General features: G+C 33.3%; 5 protein-coding genes across 5 annotated transcripts; 2 read left to right on the top strand and 3 right to left on the bottom strand.

Annotated features, from left to right (window-relative positions):
* The first annotated feature begins 411 nt into the window (after window positions 1-411).
* On the top strand, window positions 412-4,318 carry LOC110738736 (coiled-coil domain-containing protein 124-like). The gene is made up of 3 exons (XM_021919158.1): window positions 412-1,194; window positions 2,179-2,298; window positions 3,932-4,318. Exons 1-3 carry the CDS (start codon window positions 634-636, stop codon window positions 3,941-3,943), a joined length of 693 nt encoding a protein of 230 aa, XP_021774850.1. The 5' UTR covers window positions 412-633; the 3' UTR covers window positions 3,944-4,318.
* Window positions 4,319-4,854: 536 nt separating this feature from the next.
* LOC110738710 (L-ascorbate oxidase homolog) lies at window positions 4,855-10,855 on the bottom strand. The gene is made up of 8 exons (XM_021919123.1): window positions 10,384-10,855; window positions 9,971-10,080; window positions 7,093-7,363; window positions 6,721-6,823; window positions 6,277-6,622; window positions 5,775-6,140; window positions 5,490-5,568; window positions 4,855-5,407 (listed from the first exon to the last, which is right to left on the bottom strand). The coding sequence occupies exons 1-8, from the start codon at window positions 10,519-10,521 to the stop codon at window positions 5,213-5,215; spliced, it is 1,608 nt and encodes a 535-aa protein (XP_021774815.1). The 5' UTR covers window positions 10,522-10,855; the 3' UTR covers window positions 4,855-5,212.
* Window positions 10,856-14,415: 3,560 nt separating this feature from the next.
* LOC110738702 lies at window positions 14,416-18,064 on the top strand. Its single transcript, XM_021919111.1, has 3 exons — window positions 14,416-15,241; window positions 16,380-16,565; window positions 17,476-18,064. Exons 1-3 carry the CDS (start codon window positions 14,759-14,761, stop codon window positions 17,776-17,778), a joined length of 972 nt encoding a protein of 323 aa, XP_021774803.1. The 5' UTR covers window positions 14,416-14,758; the 3' UTR covers window positions 17,779-18,064.
* A 900-nt stretch (window positions 18,065-18,964) lies between these two features.
* LOC110738694 (dehydrin COR410-like) lies at window positions 18,965-20,018 on the bottom strand. Its single transcript, XM_021919101.1, has 2 exons — window positions 19,736-20,018; window positions 18,965-19,636 (listed from the first exon to the last, which is right to left on the bottom strand). Exons 1-2 carry the CDS (start codon window positions 19,886-19,888, stop codon window positions 19,214-19,216), a joined length of 576 nt encoding a protein of 191 aa, XP_021774793.1. The 5' UTR covers window positions 19,889-20,018; the 3' UTR covers window positions 18,965-19,213.
* Window positions 20,019-20,369: 351 nt separating this feature from the next.
* LOC110738686 (lysine histidine transporter-like 8) lies at window positions 20,370-23,958 on the bottom strand. Its single transcript, XM_021919089.1, has 5 exons — window positions 23,436-23,958; window positions 22,167-22,300; window positions 21,568-22,007; window positions 21,094-21,225; window positions 20,370-20,998 (listed from the first exon to the last, which is right to left on the bottom strand). The coding sequence occupies exons 1-5, from the start codon at window positions 23,834-23,836 to the stop codon at window positions 20,510-20,512; spliced, it is 1,596 nt and encodes a 531-aa protein (XP_021774781.1). The 5' UTR covers window positions 23,837-23,958; the 3' UTR covers window positions 20,370-20,509.
* Window positions 23,959-26,067: the final 2,109 nt, after the last annotated feature.

The following is a 26,067-nucleotide window of genomic DNA, read 5'->3' as shown; positions in this document are numbered from 1 at the left end:
TCATATGCTGCAGAATGTTGAAACTGAATCAAATAACATTAACAATTGCAATTTAGATACTGTGTGCCAAAGGTTTGCTTTTAGTATACAAATAGCTACTTGTATATAGGACTAGAATAAGTTTATTTTTTGGAAGAATAAGAACAATGTTATACACGAGTATATCATTGTTCTAATGTCGTAGTAGTAAAATTCTAATGTCGCACACAAGCCGTGAAATTATATTGTACATGAAATCAGATATAATCATGTGTGTAATTGTTAGATTCGTCTTAGTGTATAGTTTTAAATATCAATTTTTTATAAGCTATACTTATTGATAATCAAAGATACTATTGATCAAAATTTATTTATTTATTTTTTATTTTAAATTTGACAAGGACTGTATTTGAATTGGGCCAAGTATTCTCAAAAGCTCCTTTGGCAAAAACACAAGGTAACGTAAGCCCAAAAAATTCACCATTTGTACGCAACAACATACGCGAACACAATTGTCCACTCAATTCAACCGCTTTCTCTCTCCTCAAATTCAACCCCAAATTCATTCATCAATTCTCCAAATCAATTCATCCAAACTCCAGAAAATCAAAAAAACCCAGAATCCCAAATTCACAATCAATCAAACCTTCAAAGATGCCGAAGAAGATGGGTGTCAACAGCAAAGCCGAGGACGCCAAAGCTCGAAAAGCCGCCGCAGAAGCCGAGAAGAAGGCTCAAGAAGCCAAGCAAAAGGAAGACCAGTACTGGCGCGAAGCCGAAGGCTCCAAATCCAGATCCGCCAAGAAACGCGAAGAAGAAGAGCAGAAACGCGCCGAAGCCGCCGCTAAGAAAGCCGAGGCGCGCCGATTAGCCGAGCAAGAGGAGCAAGAAATTGAGAAGTCCCTGAAGAAGCTTGATAAGAAGGCGAATAGGGTTATGGGGGCGACGCCGACGAAGGTTACGGAGGCGGAGTTGCGGCGGAGGAAGGAGAAAGAGGAGGAGGAGATGCGGCGGAAGGCGGAGGAGGCCAAGAAGAAGCAGAGTAGAATGGCGGGTGAAGATGAGTATGAGAAGATTGTGTTGGTTGAGAATAGGAATAGAGAAGGTGATTTGATTGAGGCTCATACTGTTGAAGAAGCTCTTGCTCAGATTTCTGTTGCTGATACTTTGCCTGTTGATAAGCATCCTGAGAAGAGACTCAAAGCTTCTTTTAAGGTAATTTATTATGCTGATCGTCGTGTGATTTTGTCGTGTATTCCTAAATTAATGCTCGTAGTATTTATAGTGTTCTGTTTAATTCTTATGCTTAGGGTTTTGCAGGAATTATTAGTGTTAGTTGATTTTGGGTGAATACTGTTGATATTGATGGTTATGATTTAGCACAGGTGAATTGATACTTCAATGTTACAGGGACATTGTTAACGATGGTTGTGTTATGCTCCATACTCTCTTGTTTCCTTTTGTTCTACTAATTGGGAAATGCAAACTAAGAGATTGAGTGTGTTCATGTGTAAGGAAAAGGGGGTAGGAAGTGGGTGTGTGTAAGAAGAATGTGGATAAATTATGCGGCAACGAGGCATAAGATGGTATATTGTGTTTGTTAATGTAGAATGAAGTAGAAACGAGTAAAACAAAAGGTGGGTATGACAACTAAGAGCAAAGGGAGTGTGTTTATATTGGTGGTGTAACAAAAGATTGTAGTGGTGGATGATTAACTGCTTGAATGGTTAAATAAAGTGCATGTATTCAATAGTTTGATGGGCTAATTGTGATAATTTGTATAGAGGGTGCATTTTAGGTGAATGCCAAGTAATTACACAATTGTGATTGATAACTTCATTGCCTACTTGCCCATGTATTTTGGAAGGAGATGCTCTTTCTTGTTCCTATCACAATTTCTTGTTCCTATCACAAAACCTTCATCTTACATTCTTTGTGAGCCCTCTAGTCACAGTCCTTGTTTGACAATTAGCGGTTAGCTAGTTTGACTAGATGGTTGTATACATGTATTTGGTATATATTTGTTAGCCGATTGCTACTTTATCAAAAGCTGCTACAACTTGTGTTTGGTTGTGGTTTAGCGCTGAGTGCTTCATTCTCTGTGTTATTCTTTTGTTTGTCAAGTCTTTTTCTATTTTATTAAATGTGTATGTTTATTTTCTGAAGGCTGTATGTGTTCATGACTTTTTGACTTCATAGGCTTTTGAAGAAGCTGAATTACCAAGGCTGAAGGCTGACAAACCAGGTCTGACACACACTCAGTATAAGGAAATGATATGGAAACTGTGGAAGAAATCTCCTGACAACCCTCTCAACAGAGTAAGCAATTATGTCATTAGTTTACCTCTGTAGAATTATCTTCTATGTTTTTGTTACTTGTATAGTACTGTAGTATTTGCAAGTTTGCTGCTTTGAGCTTCTAGTATTTGATCGTAAGGGATGGAGGAGGAAGATTTTTGTGGATGACTATACAGAATAATCACTTTTGGTTCATGTAGTCGACCCCACTTATGGGATTAAGGCTTTGATTGATTGATATAGTAGTATTTGCAAGTTTGCTACTTTGAGCTACTAGTATTTGGAGTAGTTAACCTGTTTGGATGTGGTACTGCATGTGTAGTGTACTCTTTTGATGCTGATGCTATAAATATTTCACTTATGGTATTGAATCTTCTTAGAAGTGTAATTTATTTGAAGACAGAAGAGAGTAGTGTGGGTGAAATTTTTTGTCAGAGATCTATGAAAATATAACTTGATGGGATTATGAATTGTTTTTTCTTTCTTTGAAGCCATATGCAGCACTGAGATACTCTGTATTTGAAGGCACATGTATATGCTCGTTAAAAATCAAAATTCAGTAAGGGAGAATTAAGATGCCTTAAAGCTTAAAAGTAGTACTACTGTCTACTGATGCATTGTTAATTTATTATGCATGTACCAAGCCACTGTGTTATTGAAATTATTAGTCTAGTTTATGGTCATCCAGTATTTCGGTCATGAGGAAGCAATTCTGTAGTTTTGCTGGAAGATTATGTTATACTGATTTAAAATCTGTTTCTGGGGCTGTATTTGATGAATGTTATGCATCCCTTGATCTTTGTGATTATCTTTTTCACATCCTACATATTTGTGACTTGTTTGATGCTAAAGTAGTGTTCACTCAATAGTGTTAAAATATATTCGTAAAGTTCTATTCTGTAGATTAGGGTCTTTGGGGATGGGGTTATCTTCATGCAATCGATACAGATTCCATGACATGGTGTAAGTGATACATGGTCATTGATTCTGAAGCTTGAAGTGTAAGTTGGGAGGTTATGAGGTTGCCCCTTTTGTGACTGGCTGAATATTTCTCCCTTTTAGGAGTTCTAGGTTTGGACTCAGGGGGCTGTTTTATAACACTATGTTTGGATAACAATACTGAAGGGAAAGGGAGGGGAAGGAAAAGGGAGGTGAGGGGAGGGAGAAGGAAAATGGATCCTTCCCCTTCCCTCAGATTTAAAAATTAAGAATGATGCATCCTTCCTTTTCTCCTCTTCCTTTCCCTCCATTTCTCTCTATCTAAACATAGTGTAAGTGAGAGGCAAAATGACAGTTTGCGTTTGATGGGTAGGGAGTGTTTTAAGTGGGTGAAGATGCAGGATGATTGCCTTAGGGTTCGCTCTATGTAGATGGTAAAATAGAAGCTCAAGCTGTACAAGGCATGAATTGGGGGAAAATGCAGGATACTTGAAAAGCAGAGCTAGCAGCTAGCCTGAACTAGGTATTGTTACCAATTGTGTGTAACTGCAGTAAAAAATTATTAGCACAAAACTTAATATTTGGTTTTTCTGTTTTTGGTTACAAAAAACTTTATTTAGCTACTTGCACCATTGTTGCAAAGTTGCAAACTCGACATCTTACATATGCCTGTATATTTTGTTGCTGACTATGTCAAATTCTGTGTCCTGAACAGGTTGAAGAATGATGTGTGATAAGGAGGCTGTAACCGTGGAATTACACTGGCATTGAACACTATCAATAACTGCGGCACATTCTCTGTATGAGTAATCTATTCCTTGACTACTAGATGCAAATCTGATCATTTCTTTCAAGGCTCTCCAAGAATCTGTGTGCATATGGTGTGCCTGTAGTAATAAAGCTTCCTCCTCTTTGGAACCCCCCTCTCCCCTCATTTTGTCGTAGTTACACTGTGTTTCATGATTGGATCAGGCTGTTAACTTAATCTTCTACTGTGTACCATAGCTAGAGTGTTGACATTTGAGGCTTTTATAATGTGAATGCCAAATTTGATGCTCAAACTTCTATGAAAGTGTGAAGATCATTCAAGATCTTACTTTTAGGCCCGGTTCTTGCATTGCGGACTGATTATAACTAACTGTACTAACTCGAACATGAATGAAATTCAAAATTGTTTACGTAGTCATAAAGAATATACAAAGAAGTTTAAAGTAACTAATGATTTATCATCAAGTTACTTTTTCATTTGAACAAAAAAGTAACTCAAATGATATAGATTTCAGCATCAAAATATAAGAAAAATAAATGTACATTAACAGAGTACATGGCCAGAATATATACGAAGTATGAAAAGAAGCTAAAGCTAAGTTAACATCTTTGGGGACTCATGTAAAACGTGACAGTAATATTATAGCTCATCATTTAGCTAGATTATTGCCCTTTGGGGTGGAGCAGGTTTGGATTAATCATTGTCCGTGTACTCTCGAACATGTTGAACAAAACTTAACACCTCATTTGGTATGTGGTAACTGGTAAGGACTAAAGATAGTGATCATTCAAAGTTTGTGAAGAAATTCTCATGCCAATACCCAGGGTAGTGCTAGTCTATAATTAGATCTAATATGGAGATTTATGAAAAAAATACAAAGGTTTGAAGATGGAGTTCTGTTGACATGGTGATGAGACTAATAACCATGAAGTTCCTTACAAAATTACACTTAAATTTATTACAATTTCCATAATTTATAACCGCTAAACAAACGGACTTTATGAAGAATTGTAAGATCAGATTGAAGTTTCAAGAGCAATGAAATAGAAGAATAAATACAACACCTTCATTAACTTGGCATTCAAGTTGTTTACCATTTTTTCTTAAAAACAAATTCAATCCTTGAGTTAAAGAATTAAGACCCCAAGAAGGGGTCAATTCACGCTTCTTGCCCCTTGTCTGGTAGATCATGCACAATGAATTTATCTCCATGGCAAGTACAACAGATCACTTGCTAGCCCTACCACAGAGAAGGGCGTTATCAGGTATCTGGTATTCGTCCCTGAGTGAACGCGTAGGCGTATAAACTCTCAAATAAAATTGTTCTCCGAGGTATTGTCGTGCCCAGAATTGAGTCCTTACATTCCACATGCCAACATTGTCCAATGATAAATACACCGCGGTCCAGGATCTTGGATATACCTACAACAGAGTAAAATGGACCATTAAAAAATGCCCAAAGGTGAATTGTTTTTGTTTAACGTAATGGCATTAACTGTCTTACCTGTACTGTGCAACGCGATATTGCATCATGTAGGTTGTACTGTCCGCGCTTCTCTGCTGACCATTTTCCGCCATCCATCCTGCCATACATTCAACAATATGAGTCACCACAGGCAAGGTTAGAAGAGGTTCAAATACATAAACAGAAGGTATGAATTATTACTAATGAGCAAATATATAACATACTAGTCAAGAAAACTGTTAAAATTTTGTTTCTTGTAAGTTGCCATTTTTAGCCTGATTTGTTTAAAAAGACTTGTTAATGGTGGTTTAAAAACTTGCTTACCCAACGACGAAGAAGTTGTAGCCATCAAGGTGCCAAGTTTGAACAATGTTCTCTTTGTTCTCAAATACAATCTCTATAAATGTTCTGTAGTCAGCGCCCATCACTCCTGTGTCAAGGTACATTTTTTTTCCCGTAGGGTGATCAGGTATGCTATCGGCACGAAACACGCCTTGAATGTTGAAGTAGTCTGCTAGCTTAAGGGGAGTATCTGCTGGAACAAAAGAAACACTATTGACAGCATATCTTTGTTTTTCATTCACTTGAGCTGCAGAGCTCATTAGCCTGATTGTTCTGCTCAATGGGATTTCTCCATAATGGTAGGATCCTTGTGGATTCGGCCTCGGTCCACTTGCTGTTAGGTTAGTCCTAGTAATCATAGGATTTCATATATATTAGTTATGACTAGATAAAAGAAAATAGAGAAATTCCAAGTTTATAAGTACGTACTACATAGCACTAAAATACTCTGTAGATGAGAATGATATGCATTAGTTTATACTACCTTATTGTACGTGCTTGTGCGAGGGACCAACCGATTTCGGTGGTGGGTCCACCAGGAGGAGGGCCGGATACAGCGTGGTTGGAGCCTTGATAGTGGAGGATCCCGGTGGTTGTATGGATCACATCATTGAACCTGGTTGATACCGCGATGTAGTAGTCTTTGACCTCCTGATCTGCTGTGACCAAGACGGAGTAAGATTGACCAACATGAATATCCAATGATGAATAGAGTTGTTGCATGGTGTGAGTCCCCTCCACTTCTACTAGCTTCATCTTATGATCTTGAAATCTAATGTTGAGTGTGTTTTGCAGACCAACATTTGATATCCGAAACCTGTATGTCTTACCTGCCAATTTTTGTAAAAAGGGTTGCGCATAAGCATTAAATATATTTCCTAAAATAACACATGAAGACATATTAATCAGTTTGGTTAACATTTTGTACCCTTTTCGACTGTGAAAACTGCATCGTTTGCACGTCGACCATTGATATGAACCCCATCAGGGAAGTGAAGCCTCTTTCCATTGTCCAAAATTGTCTTCAATTTCTGCAATCATAGTACATTAGTAGCTACCCCTAAATTGATGTATCCAAGCAACTTTCTCCACATTGGGAGTCGAAATGTTGCTATAACAATCATTTAGAACTAATAACACGATAGCTTAAATTAAATAATTTAACGCTACTAAATTACTAATAGCACGACAGTTTAAATTAAATAATTTAACACTACTAAATTGTATACGTAGATTGAGGTCTAATAATAAAAGCAAAAATGTTTAGAAATAATCGAGAATGGTAGAGTCATAAATATACCTTGTGGTTAGTTTTGTACCAATCACCGATGAGAACAGTAAAGTCGTCAGCAGGGGGAGGGAAGGGAACAGGAATGAGAGGCCTGCTAAGAACCCTAATTCCTCCAAACCCACCAGCAGCCTTGTGAAAGGCTGTAGAAGGGAAGTAGAAGTAACTTCCAATTTGATCTTTTACTTGTAATTTGTAGGTAAAATTCTGTCCTGGAGGAATTGGACATGTAGTTCCATACACTCCATCTTCAAATGAATTCTTCCTTTGTTGGATCCCATCCCTACATCATCAAATGTCCGTAAAAATAACTTATTTTCGTGCATTCAATCCATTGAATATTATGAATGAGCTTTATAATGTGATCGATTCAATAATAAAGAATTAAAGATGTTCCTATAGGATCGATGTTAATAACGTAATAAGAGCAACTCCAACAGTGTAAAATTAGGACTAGCTTGCAATTTATGAAACTAATAAATAATTAGCTTAACCATTGGAATTGCATTACCAAATTAGCTAGGCAAAGCTATTTGCTTAGCTAAGCTAATTAGCTTAGCAAATTGTGAGAATTAAAAAAAATTAATTAAATAAAAAAAATTATTGAAAATTAGCTTAACCATTGTGGGATTAATTAGCTACAAGGTAGATTAGCTTTGCAATCCTAGGTGGCATGGCAAGCTAATTTCACAATTAGCTTACCATTGGAGTTGCTCTAATAAGGATATTTGTATGGTTGTACCATACTAACAATTGTGTTAATTGATTTAATTAATGTTTAATTTACATGAAGTCATGACTTTTATGCTAATACATGAAGTCAGAGATTGCACGTACCTAGTTTGTTTCAGCTAGTAACTTCCTTGATAATAAAGATTGGCGGTTAAGGTTTGTAGTAACTTTGCGGTGGTAAGCAATTTGTTTCAAACTGTCAATTTTTTTTTGACGTGCACGCACCGTTAAATAATATTCATGCACATATCATGATTTTTTTATTTTTATTTTTATTTTTTGCTAGTTAAGTATTTTTCTCTATTTTGCATATTATATTTAGGTCATATAATATTACAATGTAATTTAAGAGGAGGCTAATATTTTCTCAGCTAAAATGTCATTGGGATATTTCCTTTTAAATATATGAGTATTAAGTTTTTGTTTTAATTAAAATAAAATGGATATAGTTCAAGCTGGTATCACAAAAATTCTCTTACACATGTTACGTGTAGATGAAGATGAACTTATGTGTAGATGAAGAATGAACTTTTAGGTGTATAAATAATTTTATAACAACACTAAATTAGAGTAAGCATTGACTTAGAATTATTAGCAAAGCTTTAATAATTAATTACAAGATAACCAAACAAAATTACACTTAAAAATTGAGTATGAACATGAATAAGAAGTATAAACAGCCTAAACTATTCTCACCCTAGATGATTAATTGGTTACAAAAAAACAATTTTTTCGTTTTTAATTTTGTATTGCTTTTGGAGGTTCTTAACATGATAAAACAACATATTAATGATTCTTTACCTCTAATTTTCTTCTTCAATTAATCTTTACAAAATAATTATACATCATCATATACGTTGCACATTAGCATTAGTAGCTATATACGAATTGTGTAGAAACTATATATTTCATGCTTGATATAATTGTGCCACCTATTTACTTTATATCGACCTACCTATAATAATACATAGAAGAAAAGGTAATATCAATAAATACTACTTGTATATTACTCATAAATTTATATAACAATATAGTTTTACATATAAACTTTATGTGTCTCCAATAACAATATTTACCCTTTAAATTGCTTTTTAGATGAAAAAGAAATAGTGTAGCTTAGCTGCCTTGCTTTATGCAAGTTGAGTGCACTCATGATTATACCACTCACGTTTTTTCCATTGACGGAAATTTTGTTGGGGGACAACTAGGACCTTATTTTAAAGCTAAATTGAGTACTTCACTTATTTTAAGACTTACTTTTAGTTATTTCCTTTTGTCTTTAATTAGATTTCCTCTTTGGTCAACAAGAGGGAGTAAGTTCAAATTTTTTAAAACATTGGTTAATAGACAAAATTTCAACATCTCACATAAGAATAACAAAGTTACTTTTAATTATTGGTGTTTAACATTATTAATGTTACTTTTTGGCATAAAGTATTTATTTATTAAGAAAGAAACATTATATCTTAGATATGAGGAAAATATATTACATTTCCATATTTATAATAGGATTGATTTGGTATATAATATCATTAGTGATATTTTTTCCTAATGTCTAAGATCTCATATTTCTAACAATTATCATAACCTTAAGTAAATTGTTTTATGCCATTATGTAGGAATGCCATTATTATGAGTATAATGTAGATCTGAAATTCAAAAATTAAAATTAAATTCAACACCAAATTCAAATTCACAATAAAGATGTAAGCAATGTAAAACTGAAAATTTTAAAACTAATATCTTCAAATATAAACTGAATGTCCAAAACTAGTTACATTGAATTGAGAATTTTTTTAAATTAAATTTACGTGACCAAGAACAAACTACAATAGAAGTTGATTTAACCATTTCAAACAATATGGATTGCTTGCCCCCTTAAAATTCTCTATAAGATGTAAACTTGGTTCAACAACTTTTTAGTGGTACTATTTGATCAAACAACTAAAAAAACCACACCTTTTAAATTGGGCAATTAGATGTTATATTACGGCATGTTAGCTAGGCCAATTGAATTGCACCCTTATAATAACATATACCGATACACGTACATTTTTTTGGCTAGTATGAAGCATACTATAATTTCACTAATATAATAAAATTATTATTAATCTGGTTTGACAAATTAAATAAAAATTCGAGAGAGAGAATTACAAACCAAGAAATGAGAAAGGGCTCATCCAAGTGATTAAATACGTTGATAATAAGATTATCATTTGTCACTGAAATTATATCTGGACCTGGGAATTGCTTGTTGATTAGTATCCCCTGCATTTTTTAATTAACCAAATCATCATCAAATAAATAAATAAATGAATAAATGAACAGATTATGAAAGTTTAAATCTCAACAAATTAAATTATCTTATTACAAAAAATCATCTTTACTTTCAATAAAATCATAATGTACGTTATTTTTCTAACATTCACACCCTTAAAAACAACAATAATTGATAATTGAGAATTAAAGCAGTAGAATATTTAAGAAAGAGTTTTACAAAAATCCCTTGACTTGGGTTTTTTAAAAACAGCCAAGAGGTGGAGGCCAAAGGGAAGGAAGAGACGAACGAACCCGTTGTCGAACACCGAGAGGATAGACATGGCCATAGGTGACATGCCAATCGAAGAACCTATAAGGACTATCAGCAGCAGCAAAGTATAAGAGAGAAATCAAAGCAATGCAGGAAAGCAAACAATAATTTTGAGACATATTGTTATTTACTACTATATGTTGTTACAAAAATAATGGTGTTTAATTTGTGTTGTGTAGGAATTGAATGTATGTTTCATGAAACTTTATATTATAAATTTATAACATAATAAAATTAATGGGTTGTGGTGTGGTGTAGTGTGGTTTTATTTTTATTTCCTTAGGTGTAGAGAAAATAATAACAATAATAAAGTGTGTAGTTTTGGGTTAGGGGGTATGGGAAACAGAATGAATTGAAGGGGTTTTAAATGGAGATGAGTAGTATGGTAGGGCGGGTAACCGAAAGAGGGTTTTAGTTGTATTTTATTTATTATTTCTATGTAGTGTATACATGTGTGTATACAAGAGTATATTATTATTCAATATAATTTCAAAAGAAAATGAAATGAACTATGTAGTCAATTACTCAATTATATCTTTAATAAAAAAAAAAATCTATACATTTACCAAAAGTATTGTCGAAAATTCATACTTTGTATATATATTTATTATAAGACGTGTTTTATGAGAATAAATTAAATGACTGATTAAATTACTAATGTAGATAATTTAGCTAGCAGTTCCATCATAATAATACGAAGTAATAAATCACTCAAAATGTAATATGGAGTACGAGTCTGTTCACATTTACTGAACTGAACTGATTGTAGTGGAGCTGAACTTAACTGAACAAAATATAGCTGAAATGAATATTTTATGAGAGAAAAGAAATTAGGAGTTGAACTGAACTGAACTGAATTGAATTGATTAGAGCTGAATTGAACTGGACTGAGCTGAAATTAAGCTGAAGTGAACAGACCCTACCTTGGTACTCTTATAGTTTGTTATTGAATTTTACATTTTCTTTGAAAAATAAGTTAAAGTTAAATATAACAAGGTTTATAAATTATAATTATGTACTCATGAAATCATTTGTGGCATTGCTTATGAAAAACAAAGGTCTAAACAGGTTAGACCTGGTAGATGTTGTTATTCAAAAGGTTGTGGGATAAAATTGTGCTCGTAGTTGTAAATAGGATATTACTTGTCAACCCGAATCCATCAACCAGATAGATGTGTCAAGTAATAATTAGTCTAGTGGTATTACTCAATAATGGGCACTTTGGGAGTCGGGACTCTCCCAACTTTTTTCCCTTCTTAAGATATCTTGCTTGCTAATCTGAATTAGATTGACCTGTGTAAGATTAGATCGGGTAAAAAAAAAAAAGAAAAAAAAAAGGTATAGAATTTTAGAGTATGAGTAAAATAAATGGGAGAAATGCAGTAAATTTTGTGGGCGGAACCGTGTAGTGAGGCTATAGTGAAGTGGGTCGGTCAGCCTCTAATTGTTTGGTAAATTAAATGGGCTTCCGTGATTATTGTCGTAATACCCGGTATTCATGTGCGTCTATTTTGCTTTTTATTAATTTCCAGCTCATTTCCTGTCCATTTTTATCATCATTTCATTCTCTCCACTCCACTGGAAATCACTTCACTCACTTACAACTTTTGATTATTCGTCTTATTATTAACGCGTTATATTTAATCATCTTTGTTAATAATCCTAAGGTATAGATAAATATATATGCTCAAAGTATTGTAATTAGGATTGGACAAACTTTTAAATAAAACGGATGTTCGGTAAATTACTGAACATCCGGTATAAAGTGACAATAAAATGTGCAAAAGTTACACTAAAACGCACAAAAGTTATCCTGACATGTATAAAAGTTATTTATGCTGCATTGATAAATTTGACAAAAGTGACACTAAATATGACAAAAGTGACACTAAATATGACAAAAGTGTACCCGATGTTCAGTAAATTACTGAAAACCGGGTGTATACAAAAATTTTCCCTAGGATTGTTTGATCATTATATTTAATTAATTTTTGTTATAAAGTGCATAGTACGTATTTCTCTCATTCCCTTTTAATTGAATGTTCTAAAATCTACATTAGTTCATGAATTAATTAACTTATTGATAGACATGCTCATAAACTATTTGCAAATTCTCGTCTCTTAAGTGACATCTGATAAAATTGAAACTATTTGCAAATTCTCATATTTAATTATTCTAAGTGATTTTTTTGGGGATTATGATCTTCGAAGGGATCTTGATGGCAAGTCTATCCAATCGAGATAGGCCCGCCCAAGTCAAACTTACATTTTTTGATTCAAAAGTAAATAGAATTTGATATTTTAGGATCAAGGAGTGGGGGATGGTTAGGATATAAGGCATGTTTATATCTATTGAGCTAAACTGAACTGAACTTATTTCAATGTTCCTTAAAATTCAACTGATTTTCACTCGCACACCAATTTAACAGCTCTACTTCGTATAAAGTGCACATTCTGTTGCCTGTGTCAAGGAAGGGTGCTCTTCCCTGACCACTTCGCCACCTTTGTTTGGTACTTAGTTTGTCGAAGAAAATCGATTATGATATGTACTTTGTATATTGTACTCTGTATATATAACTATCCTGGGCCTAAACTTAATGTCAAACTTCTATTAAAGCCCAAAGGGCCTACGGTAATGCACGTACAATGTTGCATTTATTTGTGACAATTAATAATTCTCTTTGCTCTCCAAATCAAAGCAAAAGTTGCTGTTACTTACTTGGACTGTTATGTACAATATATACTCACTCGAATCCAACTTAATATAAGAAGGACTTCAATCCGTACGATTTGGGCCCCCAAAACTAATAGGGCCCAGTATGAGTAGTGTACATCAAACTCAGAAACCCAAACCCCAATAAACTACTTATCAGTGGTCCACCAACACACCTGATCCATGGGCCACAGCATTCAAGTTTTTGGTCCAGGCTTATCAGAAAGATGGTGCCAGACTGTCAAGAGCTAGTCTATTAAACTTTTATGCAAAATTGCTTTCATACATTAATGAATATTCAATCACTACTAGCTAAGGAGCTAGCCTAAAATGAGAACATACAAGTTTATCTTCGTGATGAACGTGTAAGACAGTGTAAACTGCTATTTGAAATAGTGATTTTAAGTAAAATCAATACGTAATGAATGAAATTGTTTATCACGGAGATTAATTTTGCAAATAAAAAGAACCTATGTATTTGAAATTTTGAAGAAGGAAACAGAAAGCTGTTTGTTGCTGTACAAAATCCTATCCAAAATCACATCCATTATTAAGTTAGAACTATACATAAGTTTATAATCTCTAGGTACCTACAATTCCTTCAAATTGAAGATTATTCTTTGATTCCATATTTCCATGATCCATATAATTAAAGTATGAATTAAAATTCATATTTAACAAATGAATTGATCTCAAATCAGTAACTAAAGATATCAAAACATCAAATCAGCTCTCAAGATTTTGCATTTTTATTGTTTTTTTATTTGTTTAGTTAATGTCATTTGTCACGGACATTAGTTTTACAGGGAAACTAACTACTACTAGTAAGAAACAAAGCGCGTAGAATGCCAAAAATGAGCAACAACCAAAACCAAAATTTACATACATACAAACAAACACCAAACCATTTAACCAAAACTGCTACTAAATTCCAGCAGACATTGTTAACATAAAAGAAGAACTCTGATCACAACACCCCATTTACCCTCTCCAATCACCCTCTTCAATTCCTATTGTCCAATTCACCTAATCATCCATCCTATTTTACTATAGTCTCTTTTTTCTCCAAAATACCAAATTTACTTATCCTATCTAAAGGTGTCGATTTAAATATTCGAATCATGTTCGATAAGATTGAGTCAGGTCTCTTTTTAAACTTGAGTCATGTTAAATTAATGTGTCAATAGTTAATACGGATCCAAATCTAAATCAAATATTTTTCAAATCAGTTTCAAATTGAGTCAGGTCCAACGGGGTTTTAACACCTCTAGTCCTATCTACATTTATAGAAACCTTTTTATTTTTCTCGAGTTAAGTTCCAAACTCTCTTGCTCATTTTTTTCATTTACTCATTTCACTTGCATAAAATCTTAAACAAGTAAAAATCAAGTAATTTGAGATAGAGGGGTAAAATAATACGAGTAATTAATAATATAATAATAAAAATAATAACATAAAAAGCAGATTGTAGCAGAGGCATTAAACCATCCATAATTGTTCCCCCAAATACCATCCTATATCTAGGAACAGTTAAAACACACTTCTCTCTCTTACATTTATAATCCTCTCTTCCATTTTCCTTCATTCTTGCATCATCTTCAACAATTATCAAACAAAAACCCACCAAATAATTTCTAAAAAAAATGCATGCGAAAACAGATTCAGATGTAACAAGCATGGCAACAGTAAGCCCACCAAGATCACCCTCAAGAAGAGCAGTCTACTACGTTGAAAGTCCATCTTATTCACAACAAGACCTCGACAAACTATCTTACGCAACACTAAGCCCCCCTACTTCTCCTACAAGAAACTACCATTGTTCTCCAATTCACCATTCTCGAGAATCTTCTACTTCTAGACTGTTCTCTTCTACTTCCCTTAAACAGCATTATCACCGCCGTGCCGGAAGTGGGTGGCGCCGGATTTACGGCGGACTCCGGTTGGATTACGGCGGCGCCGGCGATGAGGAGAGAGATTGTGAGGAGGAGGAAGATGAGGAGGATGGTGGGCCCAGTTGGAGGTTTTATGTGGGGTGTTTTATGGTTTCGTTTATTGGGTTGTTTAGTGTGTTTTCTTTGATTCTTTGGGGGGCTGCTAAGTCTTTTCACCCTCATATTCTCGTCAAGGTCAGTCTTTCTTTCTAAATTCCTCTGTTTCTGCATATCCCCTGTTTTCTTGATTTTGACTCGGATGACTCACTGAGTCAACTCGATGGTTTCATTAACCTAATGTTTTTTTATTTTGCAAATTGCAATGGGTCTTGTACATATTGAATGTACTTCTCCTTTTTTTTAGTTGAATATTTCTCTTTTAATTATATAAGTTGAACAAAACAAATAAGCAAATTTTCTAATTTGGTTTTGATTTAATGAATCACACGTAAATTATTGTATCTTTTTATAAAAAATCAGTGAGTACGTGTAAAATGATTCTAATAAAATCACATTTCATTATAAAATGTATCAATTAAAATTTTCATACATAGAGAAATAAATAAAAATGTATCAAGACTATCAACTACCAAATATTCCTTTGTTGCGGAAGTTATAATATGAAATGGAACTACTGCAAAAATGGATGAATTAAATGTGACATTAACGGAAGTTATAATATGAAATGGAACTACTGCAAAAATGGATGAATTAAATGTGACATTGGCAAGACACCTAAAGTCTATCGTAGGAGCATGGGTAGTTCTGAAAAGTGAAACCTTGGGAATTTGAATTAATTTTCTTTTTTTTTTTTTTTTTCCATATTTTGTGGTTATTTTTTTTGGTTAGTATGATGAGGGGGTTGACTAAGTCAAACATGTGAGACTCACTGAGTCAACTCGTGAGCTATTGTGATGATTTTGTTTGGAAGGATTATTGAGGGTTAAACTAGTCATTTCCGCATATAATTTCATTGCTTTAAGGGAAGTTACAGACGTAGTAGCACACTAGCACCCACCAGTTGCAGGACACTGATCACTTTCGTTTAAAGTTGGGCTCTTTTAATTTGTTTTAGTCAGAATACAACAACCGAGTTCTTTTTTTTTAGGTTCGAGTTCACTGAGTTAACTCGGTGTCTCGTCCTATGAGAACTCGCACTTATTAGGCCCACCACATGACCTCATGGGTTTGACTCTTTTTCCCACATGCTCATGTCATGGATTAAACGGAAACATTTTTTAAAAATCATTTTTTGAAAGAATGTTTTTTTGGTAAAATACTCAAAATTTGAAGACTAATGAATTATTTATTAATTCTGTTTGAAATAATGTAGAACATGGTGTTCCTGGATTACACAATACAAGCAGGAATGGACGGCACAGGAGTTCCGACAGATATGCTGTCTCTTAATTCGACGGTCAGGATTTCTTACAAGAATCCCGCCACATTTTTTGGAGTCCACGTCACTTCCACCCCTTTTGAACTCTACTACTATCAACTCAAAGTTGCTTCTGGTCAGGTATTTGTCCTCATTCACGAGTACTCGTTAGGTGACTAACATATTAGCCATTGCGTCGATGTGAACATACCAAGTATTCTAGTATCTTTATCACATGTTTGAATGTATTGATTAGTTGCCCTATGCATAAGCATTACTTCCTAAATATGCTTGTTGGCTTATTGTTTGACTTTTGTGATCCATAGGGTTAAGGAATTAATTGCAATTTAATAGTCTAATTGTATAGATACTAGGGCCTTGTGTTGTATAGATATATGTCAATGTCATGTTTAATGTGATGGCTTGGTTATGAGTAATTGGGTATGGTTGCATGTTTCTTCAATTTTGAAGCAAGCTTCTTCACTATTAGCTGTGAGACTGTGACCTTGGACTTCTTCAGTAGTGTAAAAAAATTTCGAAATTGCACCGGTTTTGTTTCCATAGTTGTATGAAAATTTTACAGTAGTCATTTGAAATATGACTACCATAATGTTTTCATGATTATAAAGTTTATAATACGATAGTCATTTTTCAAACGACTACTGTAAAATCGTCCATAGTTGTAACTCAAGTTTCACAGCTAAGGAAGGCTGATTTTTGATGAGGATGTATTAAATAATATACATGTGAACATCCTTCATATTCTTAGACAAACCTTGAAGATTGAGTCTATATTTATGTGTTTCGAGGTAATACTATCATTTTTGTAGTGTATGCCCTTGTAAATGGGAAATTGAGTATTGATAAAATTTTAGTATACTTCCCAAGGAAAAAATTTAAGAAGGCCTAATGGTGATACATCTATGTTGATTTCCTTGGAACAATATACTTTTGTGATTAATTTAATTTCGGATTGATGTTGTGGGAGGTATTCTTGACTTGCTTTTGTTTAGTTGTTGAATTGATGCTAAACTGAATATGAATTTTTTAGATGAAGAAGTTCTACCAGAAAAGGAAGAGTCATTCCAACATAACTACAGTTGTGCATGGACATCAGATCCCTCTCTATGGTGGAATGTCAGTTGTATCCGATGCAATGAAAGGTAACAACTTGCATGACAAAAAAGTGAATGTCGGGTTGAATTTAACATTTACTCTGCGATCAAGGGCTTACATTCTAGGGAGACTGGTTAAGTCCAAGTTCTATAAGCATATCAGATGCCCTGTCACGTTAGATAGCACCCGTCTTGGCAAACCCAAGAATCTGTTACATTCCTGTGTTTTCAATGAGTGAATGTTAGTTCGAGCCTATAGTTATGAAAACATTAACAGCAGATCAGGAATTAAGACTAGATTTAATGTTGGCAAAAGCCATCATTTATATGATTAACTAAGCTCAAAGTTTGCTGATCATTTGGTTTGTAGCTTAGGAAGAGAAAGTATATACTAACTTTTTTTTGTTGTTGGTTTTGGGATTGTACTTAAACAAAGCTTTGTTTTCAAGGAATTATATGACATTGCTGAAAGCATATGTTATTGCCTATTGGATTGAGTATTTGGATCATTGGATCCTTGAGATATTTTAGTTGCATCTTTTTGTAGATGAGCATCAGTATACTTCTTATGCAAGTAGAGTTTTCAGTATGGCCTGGCCTTATTTGAGCAGAATTTTTTGGCTGGTTTTGTTTTCTACCTGATTTGGCCAGTTCATTTTTTCGGGTTTGGGTTGGCTCAATGGCAGCCAGGCTTGATGACTGATGCCCCTGGCCAAAATGGGACTGATAAGTTGGCCACGGCCTGTCCTAGCCGTGTCCAGATCTGCCACTCTCAAAGTATAGAAAGGGAACATCAGGTTGTTGCCCCTCCTAAGAAAAAAGATTTGAGTAGCAGTCATGCAGTCCATACTGGCTGAACAATTGCTTTGTTTATAAGGTTTTGGAGGAAACCATGGATTTGAACGATCAGACTCGTCTTCAATCTCATTCTGTTTTGTTCCAGAGCCTCAGAGACCTGCTTTTGGAATCCAATGGTTGCTACATAATTTCAAAGCTCAACAAACCGGTCTATTTTGAAATGAGCTAAATTATTCAGATTCTGCTACTATTACTAAGGTGGGAATTCCTTTTCTTCAATCAAATTTGTTGTAGTACCTTTAAGTGGTTAAATGTTTTCCTAGGAGTTTATTTAGGTTTGGTTACTACAGGACCTGGTATACCGCCTCTTCCCCAAGTTTCTCTTATGGACATGGAAATTCTAGCATCAGAACCTCCAAATTTTGTGTTGTTGGCAAAATTGCGTTCTGCATGTTTTAGAACATTTCATAATATGAAGTGCATCATACTACATTACTACGTATGTTTTTGGTCCAAAATAAGTGTCTAAGAGTCCACTCATATCTGATTCTTAAAGATACAACACGGTGCATCAGGTTATTTGATGTTTGATGTGAGAGTTTTTGCCAAATTTTATACACACCTTAGAAAATGGAAATAAGTAAAATCATAATCTCAAGCATTGAAAAACTCAGAGAATACAGGGTTTGCAAGGGGAAAATACAATGGCTGAAGCTGGAATTCAAAAGAAAGACCTAACGATATAAAACAGTGAAACCAAATTACACAAAGCTGGGAAAATATTGAAATTGCAGAATACTAAAGCTTAACACTTAACTGACACTAGGACATAACAATAATACATTAGTACCAGCAAAGTACCAAGAGGATGATCAACTAATGGTCTTTCTTGACTTCTTCGCTATCCTTATGTCCACCGGGAAGCTTATCTTTGATCTTCTCTAAGAATCCTTTCTTCTCCTGGGCTTCATGTGACCCCCCACATTGCCCATCAGACCCACAGTGAGCCACAACTGGAGGTTGAGAAGCCGCAGAAGCTGGTGCAGCTGCAACAGCGTCATCCTTGTGATGCCCCGGCAACTTCTCTTTGATCATTTCAAGAAAACCCTTCTTTTCCTCCGGGTGTGTTGCCTCTGCAGTTACAGTTGTAGGCTGATGATGGTTATCGTAATCACTTACTGGAATGGCAGCAGCTTCATCTTTGTGACCTGGTAGCTTTTCCTTGATCTTGTCTGTTAGGCCCTTCTTCTTCTTCTTCCTCTTTATTTTCACTCCATCTTCCTCCACTTCTTCCTCCGACTATAAGATTCCATGTTACAAATAAGAACAGTTAGATCATTCTGTTAAAATGAATCTTTGCATAATGAAAATTTATTTCCAACATAGTAAAGTTCTTACCGAGCTAGAGCTGCTACTGTTTAGATAGACCTTTTCTTCCTCTGCCTTGTCTACCTTCTCTTTTGGGTTCTCTTCCTTCTTTCCAAAGCAATCAAAGAGACCGCGATCCTTAGCATTGACCTCAGTGGTCTCATTTTCAAATTGGTCTGACATACTGCTGGTTGGTAATAATAAACCCGAAACAAAGTTATTCTAAGCTTATTATGCAGTTGTAATAGAGATTATACTTGGGATTTTTTCTTTTGAGATGAATGTAATTTTTTTTGTTGGTGATTATACTTTGTAATTGGTTGGCCTTTTATAGAAGAAGAGGATCACCTGATGACAAGTTAAACTACTTAGCTTGGCACTTGATCTTACAAATTAAGTAATTAAAATTTCTGCATTTATTTTTGTGCAAAATCCAAGTAGTGAATATTTTTTTGCATTGTTTGCCTGATGTTTTGTGAGAGGGGATGAATCTGCTAAAATGTCGGTCCATCGACCAAAGTTAAGCTTGAATGGTCGGTTTGGCGAGTCTGCAGCGTATTAAGTTAACCCATGTGCCTGCTGCTGATTTGGTGTGGCCTTGAGATTGAGAATACAGGACATACTGGGTATGTAAAAATGACCTTGAAAGGAGGATACAATGCTTCAAGTTCCTAGATCTTTCTTGTTTATAATAGTTTCAGTACTAAGTTCTATATAATACAGTACTACATCATTCAACTATGAAAGATTTTGATAGAAAATTTTAATCAAAGTTAAATGTATGTTACAATTTCTCTTTGACTATTATGGTTTAGGATGGAAAAAATTGGCAGAAAGGCCCTTGGTTACAAGATTATATATAGCTGCAACGATTAATAATACGCTTAACAGAATGCCTAAACTGCCTAGAACCAAGTTAAGAAACCACATTGTGCTGAATTTACTTGGTTTCTTGATAATAATCCACATGAAACACGGGTAGGCAAAGGTAACTGGCAGTGCAATCCCTCCGATTAGTGGTGCTAGGACGGGCAAGAAAGGAACAGCAACTGCTATGAAAAAAACCAGCCCTCCGAAAAATACCCTTAACCCTGCTCTTATCCACCAGGTGCAGGGCTTTTTCTGTATGCTCACATAGCGTAACTCAAAGTTGTCAAAAACTGGCATCGCGTAAACTTGAAATGAACACAAGCTGTTTATGATGAGGAAGAAGTATATTAAGGCTAGCTTCAACCTTGAGCTGTGATTTCCATGAAATTGTGCAAATGCTTTCAACATCCCTGTATTTGGCATCTGAAATACAAATATGCTATTAAAACATTGTTTTTTATTTTTTTTTTGAGAAAATTTAAATTTTTAGTAAAGTTAACAAGTGCATAGTTAATTACCAAGGTTCCATATGCCCAATATCCACCAATTGCTAAGGGAAAAAGACACAATGCTATCAATGCATATGTTATTTTCACTCCTTTCCACATTATTTTGTGGGTTGGATCTTTTAAACTTGGTGGAAGTGTTCCCTGAAACATCACAATCGTTACATTAATTTGTAAACTTCATCATGAGTTTATTATAGTGGAAGTACGGAGTAATATAAAGTATGCATATTGACTTAATGGAAGTTAGATAGATAATAAGTACAATACGGACTTGTAAAGTATATATATATATATATATATATATATATATATATATATATATATATATATATATATATATATATATATATATATATATATATATATATATACACGTGTCCTATTATTTAAGGACAGATGACTAATGAAGTAATGAGTCTAAGAAACAGTAACATTAATATTATTGAAATATAAAAACCAGGACATATTGCTCACAATTCATACCTGAATCTCAAGCACAAGATTATGACCTCTGAAAGAAAAGGCAATAATCCCAAGAGCAGAAAGAACATTTGTAAATGATTTCATTTCCGATTCCAAACCCCTTGCAGAAAGGCTGTATTTTGTTCCTGAAGGTCTACCATTGCTGATAGACATGATCCAGATAATAGTGCAGTAAACTACAGCTGAAATCGCGCTAACTAGTGACACCCAAGCCACTGAGTTCAAGTTAGGAAGTTGGGCTATAACAATGGCCAAACATATGAATACCATGTACCATTCTACAGTAGTTAGTGATTTTGCATGACAAATATTGTCATTTTCACATAATATGTGATATAAATGTTGCATTGTGCCACCACCAGTTATAAGAAGTGTAACACATGTTCCTCCTGACAGGTACATTACTGGTAATAGAGCTAGCAATTTCCCCAGCTTAGGACCTTCATTCACATACAAAATAATAAAAACAAAATTTAGTTATAAATTACTCTCCATCATATCAACTATTACTTTATACTATTACGATATAAAATAGAAATGTGGTATATTATTTAAAGACGGAGGGAATATGATAACGGGGAAATGAGGAATGAACTAACCAAATGCGGCCATAGCCAATTGGAGGTATCGGCTATAGCGAAAGCCGGATGGGGATTCATGCAGTTGGGTAAGAAGCCATATGGTGTAAAGTTGCCATATGAATGCAATTGACAACCATGTGATTCCCCAAGCCCTGAAGACAAATTAATTTAGAAAAAATTGTCAAAAAAAATAATTTCTCTTATAAGATTCGAACTATTGATCTTGTGTCACACTTGCTCCGATACCATATTAAAGGATTATTTCAACCAAAATCTTAAATTATTGGTTGAAACCCATGATCGATTTAGATACTCTATTAATTACGTTATGTTTACTTTGACTGCCTGGATATATAAATTTTTTATTTACAGGCATTTGGTTTTTTCATGTGACATACTCATTGGATGACTTCATTGCATTAATTTGGTAAGGGTAGAACCGTAGAAATATGTGCATGGATCAATAAATTTGGTCGCTGGTAAAAGTGCATGTAATTCTATTGAGGAAACTATGGTTGACTTTGGGTCAAATATTAATGTAAACCAAAGGCAAGTTATTACTCAATAGATCGTAACACGGTAACAGGCGAGGATTTCTCTGCTCTTGTCAAACAGGAAACCAAATTCCAAATACCATGAACTTGTACTGTTTACGCATTTATAAATAGTATCTCTGAAATTGAATGTGTCAAAAAGCTTAATTTGTTTTTCAATGTTTAATCGATCAAAATTCCATACCCATAATAATAGACTTAAATTAAAAGTAAAGTTAGGGATGTTTCTAATGCTTAAACTTTAGGAATATATTTAATCAGCCACTAACCATCAAATAACTAATATTTCAATGAAAAAGTGTAAAGCAAACGAAAAGACTCGTATCTAACCCAGTAGAAACAATTCCAAGAGACGATTATTCCTCTATTATTTTTTTTTAAAAAAAATTACTACCTCTATTTTATATTATTTTAACGATTTGATATAAAGTGTGAGTAAAAAATGTCTATCCGTTGCAAATAATATAAAACAAAGGTAGTAATTATCATGTTAGGACGGATCTAATTAGGTGATGGTACACACCATATACCATCAAATTGCATGCCCATTTCAAGCCATAATTTGTGTAACATGCAATGATGCAAAAACACAACCAACTATATATGAGTAATTGAGTACAATGTTATGCTATGCTTATGCTCAACTTATTTCGACTTATTTCAGACAAATATTTTTCATACTCGTAATTTTGGTAAAGAAAAAGAAAATGAAGTATATAAAGTTAGTAATTACCATCCAAGAGTAGTAAAAGCCACAGGAAGAGCAAGAGACTGAAGTCCAAGGCCAGAAGAAAGCAAATGAAAGATGCAAAAACACAAATTTCCATTTCTTGATTCTGTTATAGGAAGCCATGCTTCTGCTTCCGGATTTTTACTTACTTCTCCTACCAATTCCTTTCTTCCCGACACGAAAACTATGTTGTCATGTAACCTATTATGATCATCGAAATCGAGTTCGTCGTCGTCGTCTTCCACGGGATTAATCCTAATGCTCCTACTACTACTCTCATAATTAATTATGGAGATAGGAAAAATATCTATTGATCTTGACGACGACTTTACACTTTGTCTATCTCTTTCTATTTCTTCTTGCATTAGTTGCTCTAATGTTGTATGCCATTTTGGAATTTCCATTGTTTTTTCTTACTATTTTACTAGTATTTGTTTATTTTAGAGGAAAATTCTTCCTATTTTTTTTTATATCTTCTTTCTTGGTTGGCATGGTTGCTTTATATAATGGATTTATGGTAGTATGCCGAAATATAAGGTTGCTGATAGACTAATAACCAATATTTGACGGACCTACATTGTCCCCTTTTTTAAAATAAATAAATAAATAAATAAATATTTATTATTATTTTTATATTTTTTTATTAGTAAAAAGGTTTAAGCTTTTTATAAGTCAACACGACTTAAGTTATGATTTCACACTTTCATGGTCGTGAAATGTAAAACTTTTCACTAAACCAAAACTTGTTGATAGTAGACGAATTTACATGGTCCGTCCATCCTTTTAATAAAGGGCCATATTCTCATTTATTCATGGGGCTTGCCAATCTCGTCCACTATAAATAATTATTCTCTTTCTACTCATAAAATTTGACTAATTTTAAGTGTGTTTTAAAATGAATGAATGAAAAAAAAAAAAAAAAACCTATCATATTCTCTAAAAAAATCATTATATTCTCTTAATATATATACACTCTTAAAATCATATCTTAAAGTAGAATAAATAAATAAATGAAAGTGGTAATTAAATTTTCTAGTTGGTAGCTTGATACTATTAATTAATGTCATTTTAGGATATCTTGTTCTATTAATACTGACAAACTAAAAATGCCAACTTGATTCGATGAAAGTATGTGGTGGGAAATTTTAGCATCAATTTTGTTCATTTTTCTTTTTATTAATTTATATTTTCTTTGCCGTTTTATACTTGAATTATTGTGACTTTTGCACTATTCATTTTCACTTATTTAACTATCTTTTGTGATTTATATATAAGATAAAGCATAATTTTAGCATCACTTTTTTTAAAAAAAAATATCTAAGTAAATAGTATACCAATATCTAATTTTTACTCATCAAGATTTTAAGACATTAATGTTGGAATTACGTGTTGATAAGTGTGGTAGATGAAATAAGTCAAGTAAAATAGAACCTAACAAATAAGTAATAATTTATTTATTCTTGGAACCTGGCCTTCTGGTGATGATGATGATTTGAATGATGTAACGATGGTGACGCTAGGAGTCTAGGACTTATCAAGTCATGATTTCTTTGATACGTCGGTAGTCATTATGGAGTACAAAAATGGAAAACAATGTGCTTTGAATTTTTAATTATGGAATTATGAGTCAGAAGACAACAAGTGTTAAGTTGCATTATTAGAAGAATTAGGGCATATGTTCTCATTGATTGAATTCAGCTAAACTAAGGGCATGTTCTTTTTCGTTGAAATTCAATTTAGTTCAGTTCAGTTCAGCTTTTAATTTACGTCTAATGATATTGCTAATGATATAAAGCCAAATTTCATTCTTTTAAACTCTTATTACAACGACAATAACAACAATAATGATAATAATAATAATAATAATAATAATAACAATAACAACAATAATAATAATAATAATATTAACAACAATAATAATAATAAATAAGTAATAAATAATAATAATAATCATCAATAAATAATAATAACAATAATAATTGAAATAATAATAACCAATAAATAATAATAATCATCAATAAATAATAATAATAACAATAACAATAATAATAATAATAATAATAATAATAATCAATAAATAATAATAATAATAATAATAATAATAATTAATAATAATAATAACAATAATAATAATAATATTATTAATAATATGTACATTTGTATATACACATATGTATAGTAATAAATAATCAAAGATTACTAATTCGTAGTTAAAAATCACTAATTAATAAGTTCAGTTCAGTTCATTTCAGCTGAGTTCAATCAATCGAAATAGGCCCTAAACTAAACTAAACTGAAATGAATATTTTATAAGAGAAGGAAATTAAGAGCTGAACTGAACTGATATGAATATTTTATAAGAGAAGGAAAATAGGAGCTGAACTGAACTGAATTTCAACGTATGAGAACAGACCCTTAGTTGAGCAATTTTTTATACGGAGCAATATGTAATACATACAGTATTACAAATACCAATATAATAGTATATAGAGTGAGAGTAGTACAGACGTATAGTACAACAAATGTTACGTATTTCTTTTCTTTTTTTTTAGGAAGTACTCAAAAAAAAAAAAAAAAAAAAAAAAAAGTAAATGACCAATGAAATTGCTTCTATTCCGTAGTACGGTTGTACAAG

The sequence above is a fragment of the Chenopodium quinoa genome, unplaced genomic scaffold (genome assembly GCF_001683475.1).
Source record: "Chenopodium quinoa cultivar QQ74 unplaced genomic scaffold, ASM168347v1, whole genome shotgun sequence".
Classification (NCBI taxonomy): Eukaryota; Viridiplantae; Streptophyta; class Magnoliopsida; order Caryophyllales; family Amaranthaceae; genus Chenopodium; species Chenopodium quinoa.
This window is presented reverse-complemented; position numbering and strand designations above follow the sequence as displayed.

What these genes read in the sequence shown, in the direction of transcription:
- LOC110738736 (XM_021919158.1), top strand. Translation starts at nt 634, where the DNA reads ATGCCGAAGAAGATGGGTGTCAACAGCAAAGCCGAGGACGCCAAAGCT. An exon ending in GACTCAAAGCTTCTTTTAAG is followed by an intron (nt 1,195 to 2,178) that starts GTAATTTATTAT and finishes TTGACTTCATAG; the next exon opens with GCTTTTGAAGAAGCTGAATT.
- LOC110738710 (XM_021919123.1), bottom strand. Translation starts at nt 10,521, where the DNA reads ATGTCTCAAAATTATTGTTTGCTTTCCTGCATTGCTTTGATTTCTCTC. An exon ending in AGTTTTCACAGTCGAAAAGG is followed by an intron (nt 6,623 to 6,720) that starts GTACAAAATGTT and finishes AAAAATTGGCAG; the next exon opens with GTAAGACATACAGGTTTCGG. An exon ending in TACAACTTCTTCGTCGTTGG is followed by an intron (nt 5,569 to 5,774) that starts GTAAGCAAGTTT and finishes AATGTATGGCAG; the next exon opens with GATGGATGGCGGAAAATGGT.
- LOC110738702 (XM_021919111.1), top strand. Translation starts at nt 14,759, where the DNA reads ATGCATGCGAAAACAGATTCAGATGTAACAAGCATGGCAACAGTAAGC. An exon ending in ACCCTCATATTCTCGTCAAG is followed by an intron (nt 15,242 to 16,379) that starts GTCAGTCTTTCT and finishes GAAATAATGTAG; the next exon opens with AACATGGTGTTCCTGGATTA. An exon ending in TCAAAGTTGCTTCTGGTCAG is followed by an intron (nt 16,566 to 17,475) that starts GTATTTGTCCTC and finishes TGAATTTTTTAG; the next exon opens with ATGAAGAAGTTCTACCAGAA.
- LOC110738694 (XM_021919101.1), bottom strand. Translation starts at nt 19,888, where the DNA reads ATGTCAGACCAATTTGAAAATGAGACCACTGAGGTCAATGCTAAGGAT. An exon ending in ACAGTAGCAGCTCTAGCTCG is followed by an intron (nt 19,637 to 19,735) that starts GTAAGAACTTTA and finishes GGAATCTTATAG; the next exon opens with TCGGAGGAAGAAGTGGAGGA.
- LOC110738686 (XM_021919089.1), bottom strand. Translation starts at nt 23,836, where the DNA reads ATGGAAATTCCAAAATGGCATACAACATTAGAGCAACTAATGCAAGAA. An exon ending in GCTTTTACTACTCTTGGATG is followed by an intron (nt 22,301 to 23,435) that starts GTAATTACTAAC and finishes ATTTGTCTTCAG; the next exon opens with GGCTTGGGGAATCACATGGT. An exon ending in ATTGGGCATATGGAACCTTG is followed by an intron (nt 20,999 to 21,093) that starts GTAATTAACTAT and finishes TTTGTATTTCAG; the next exon opens with ATGCCAAATACAGGGATGTT.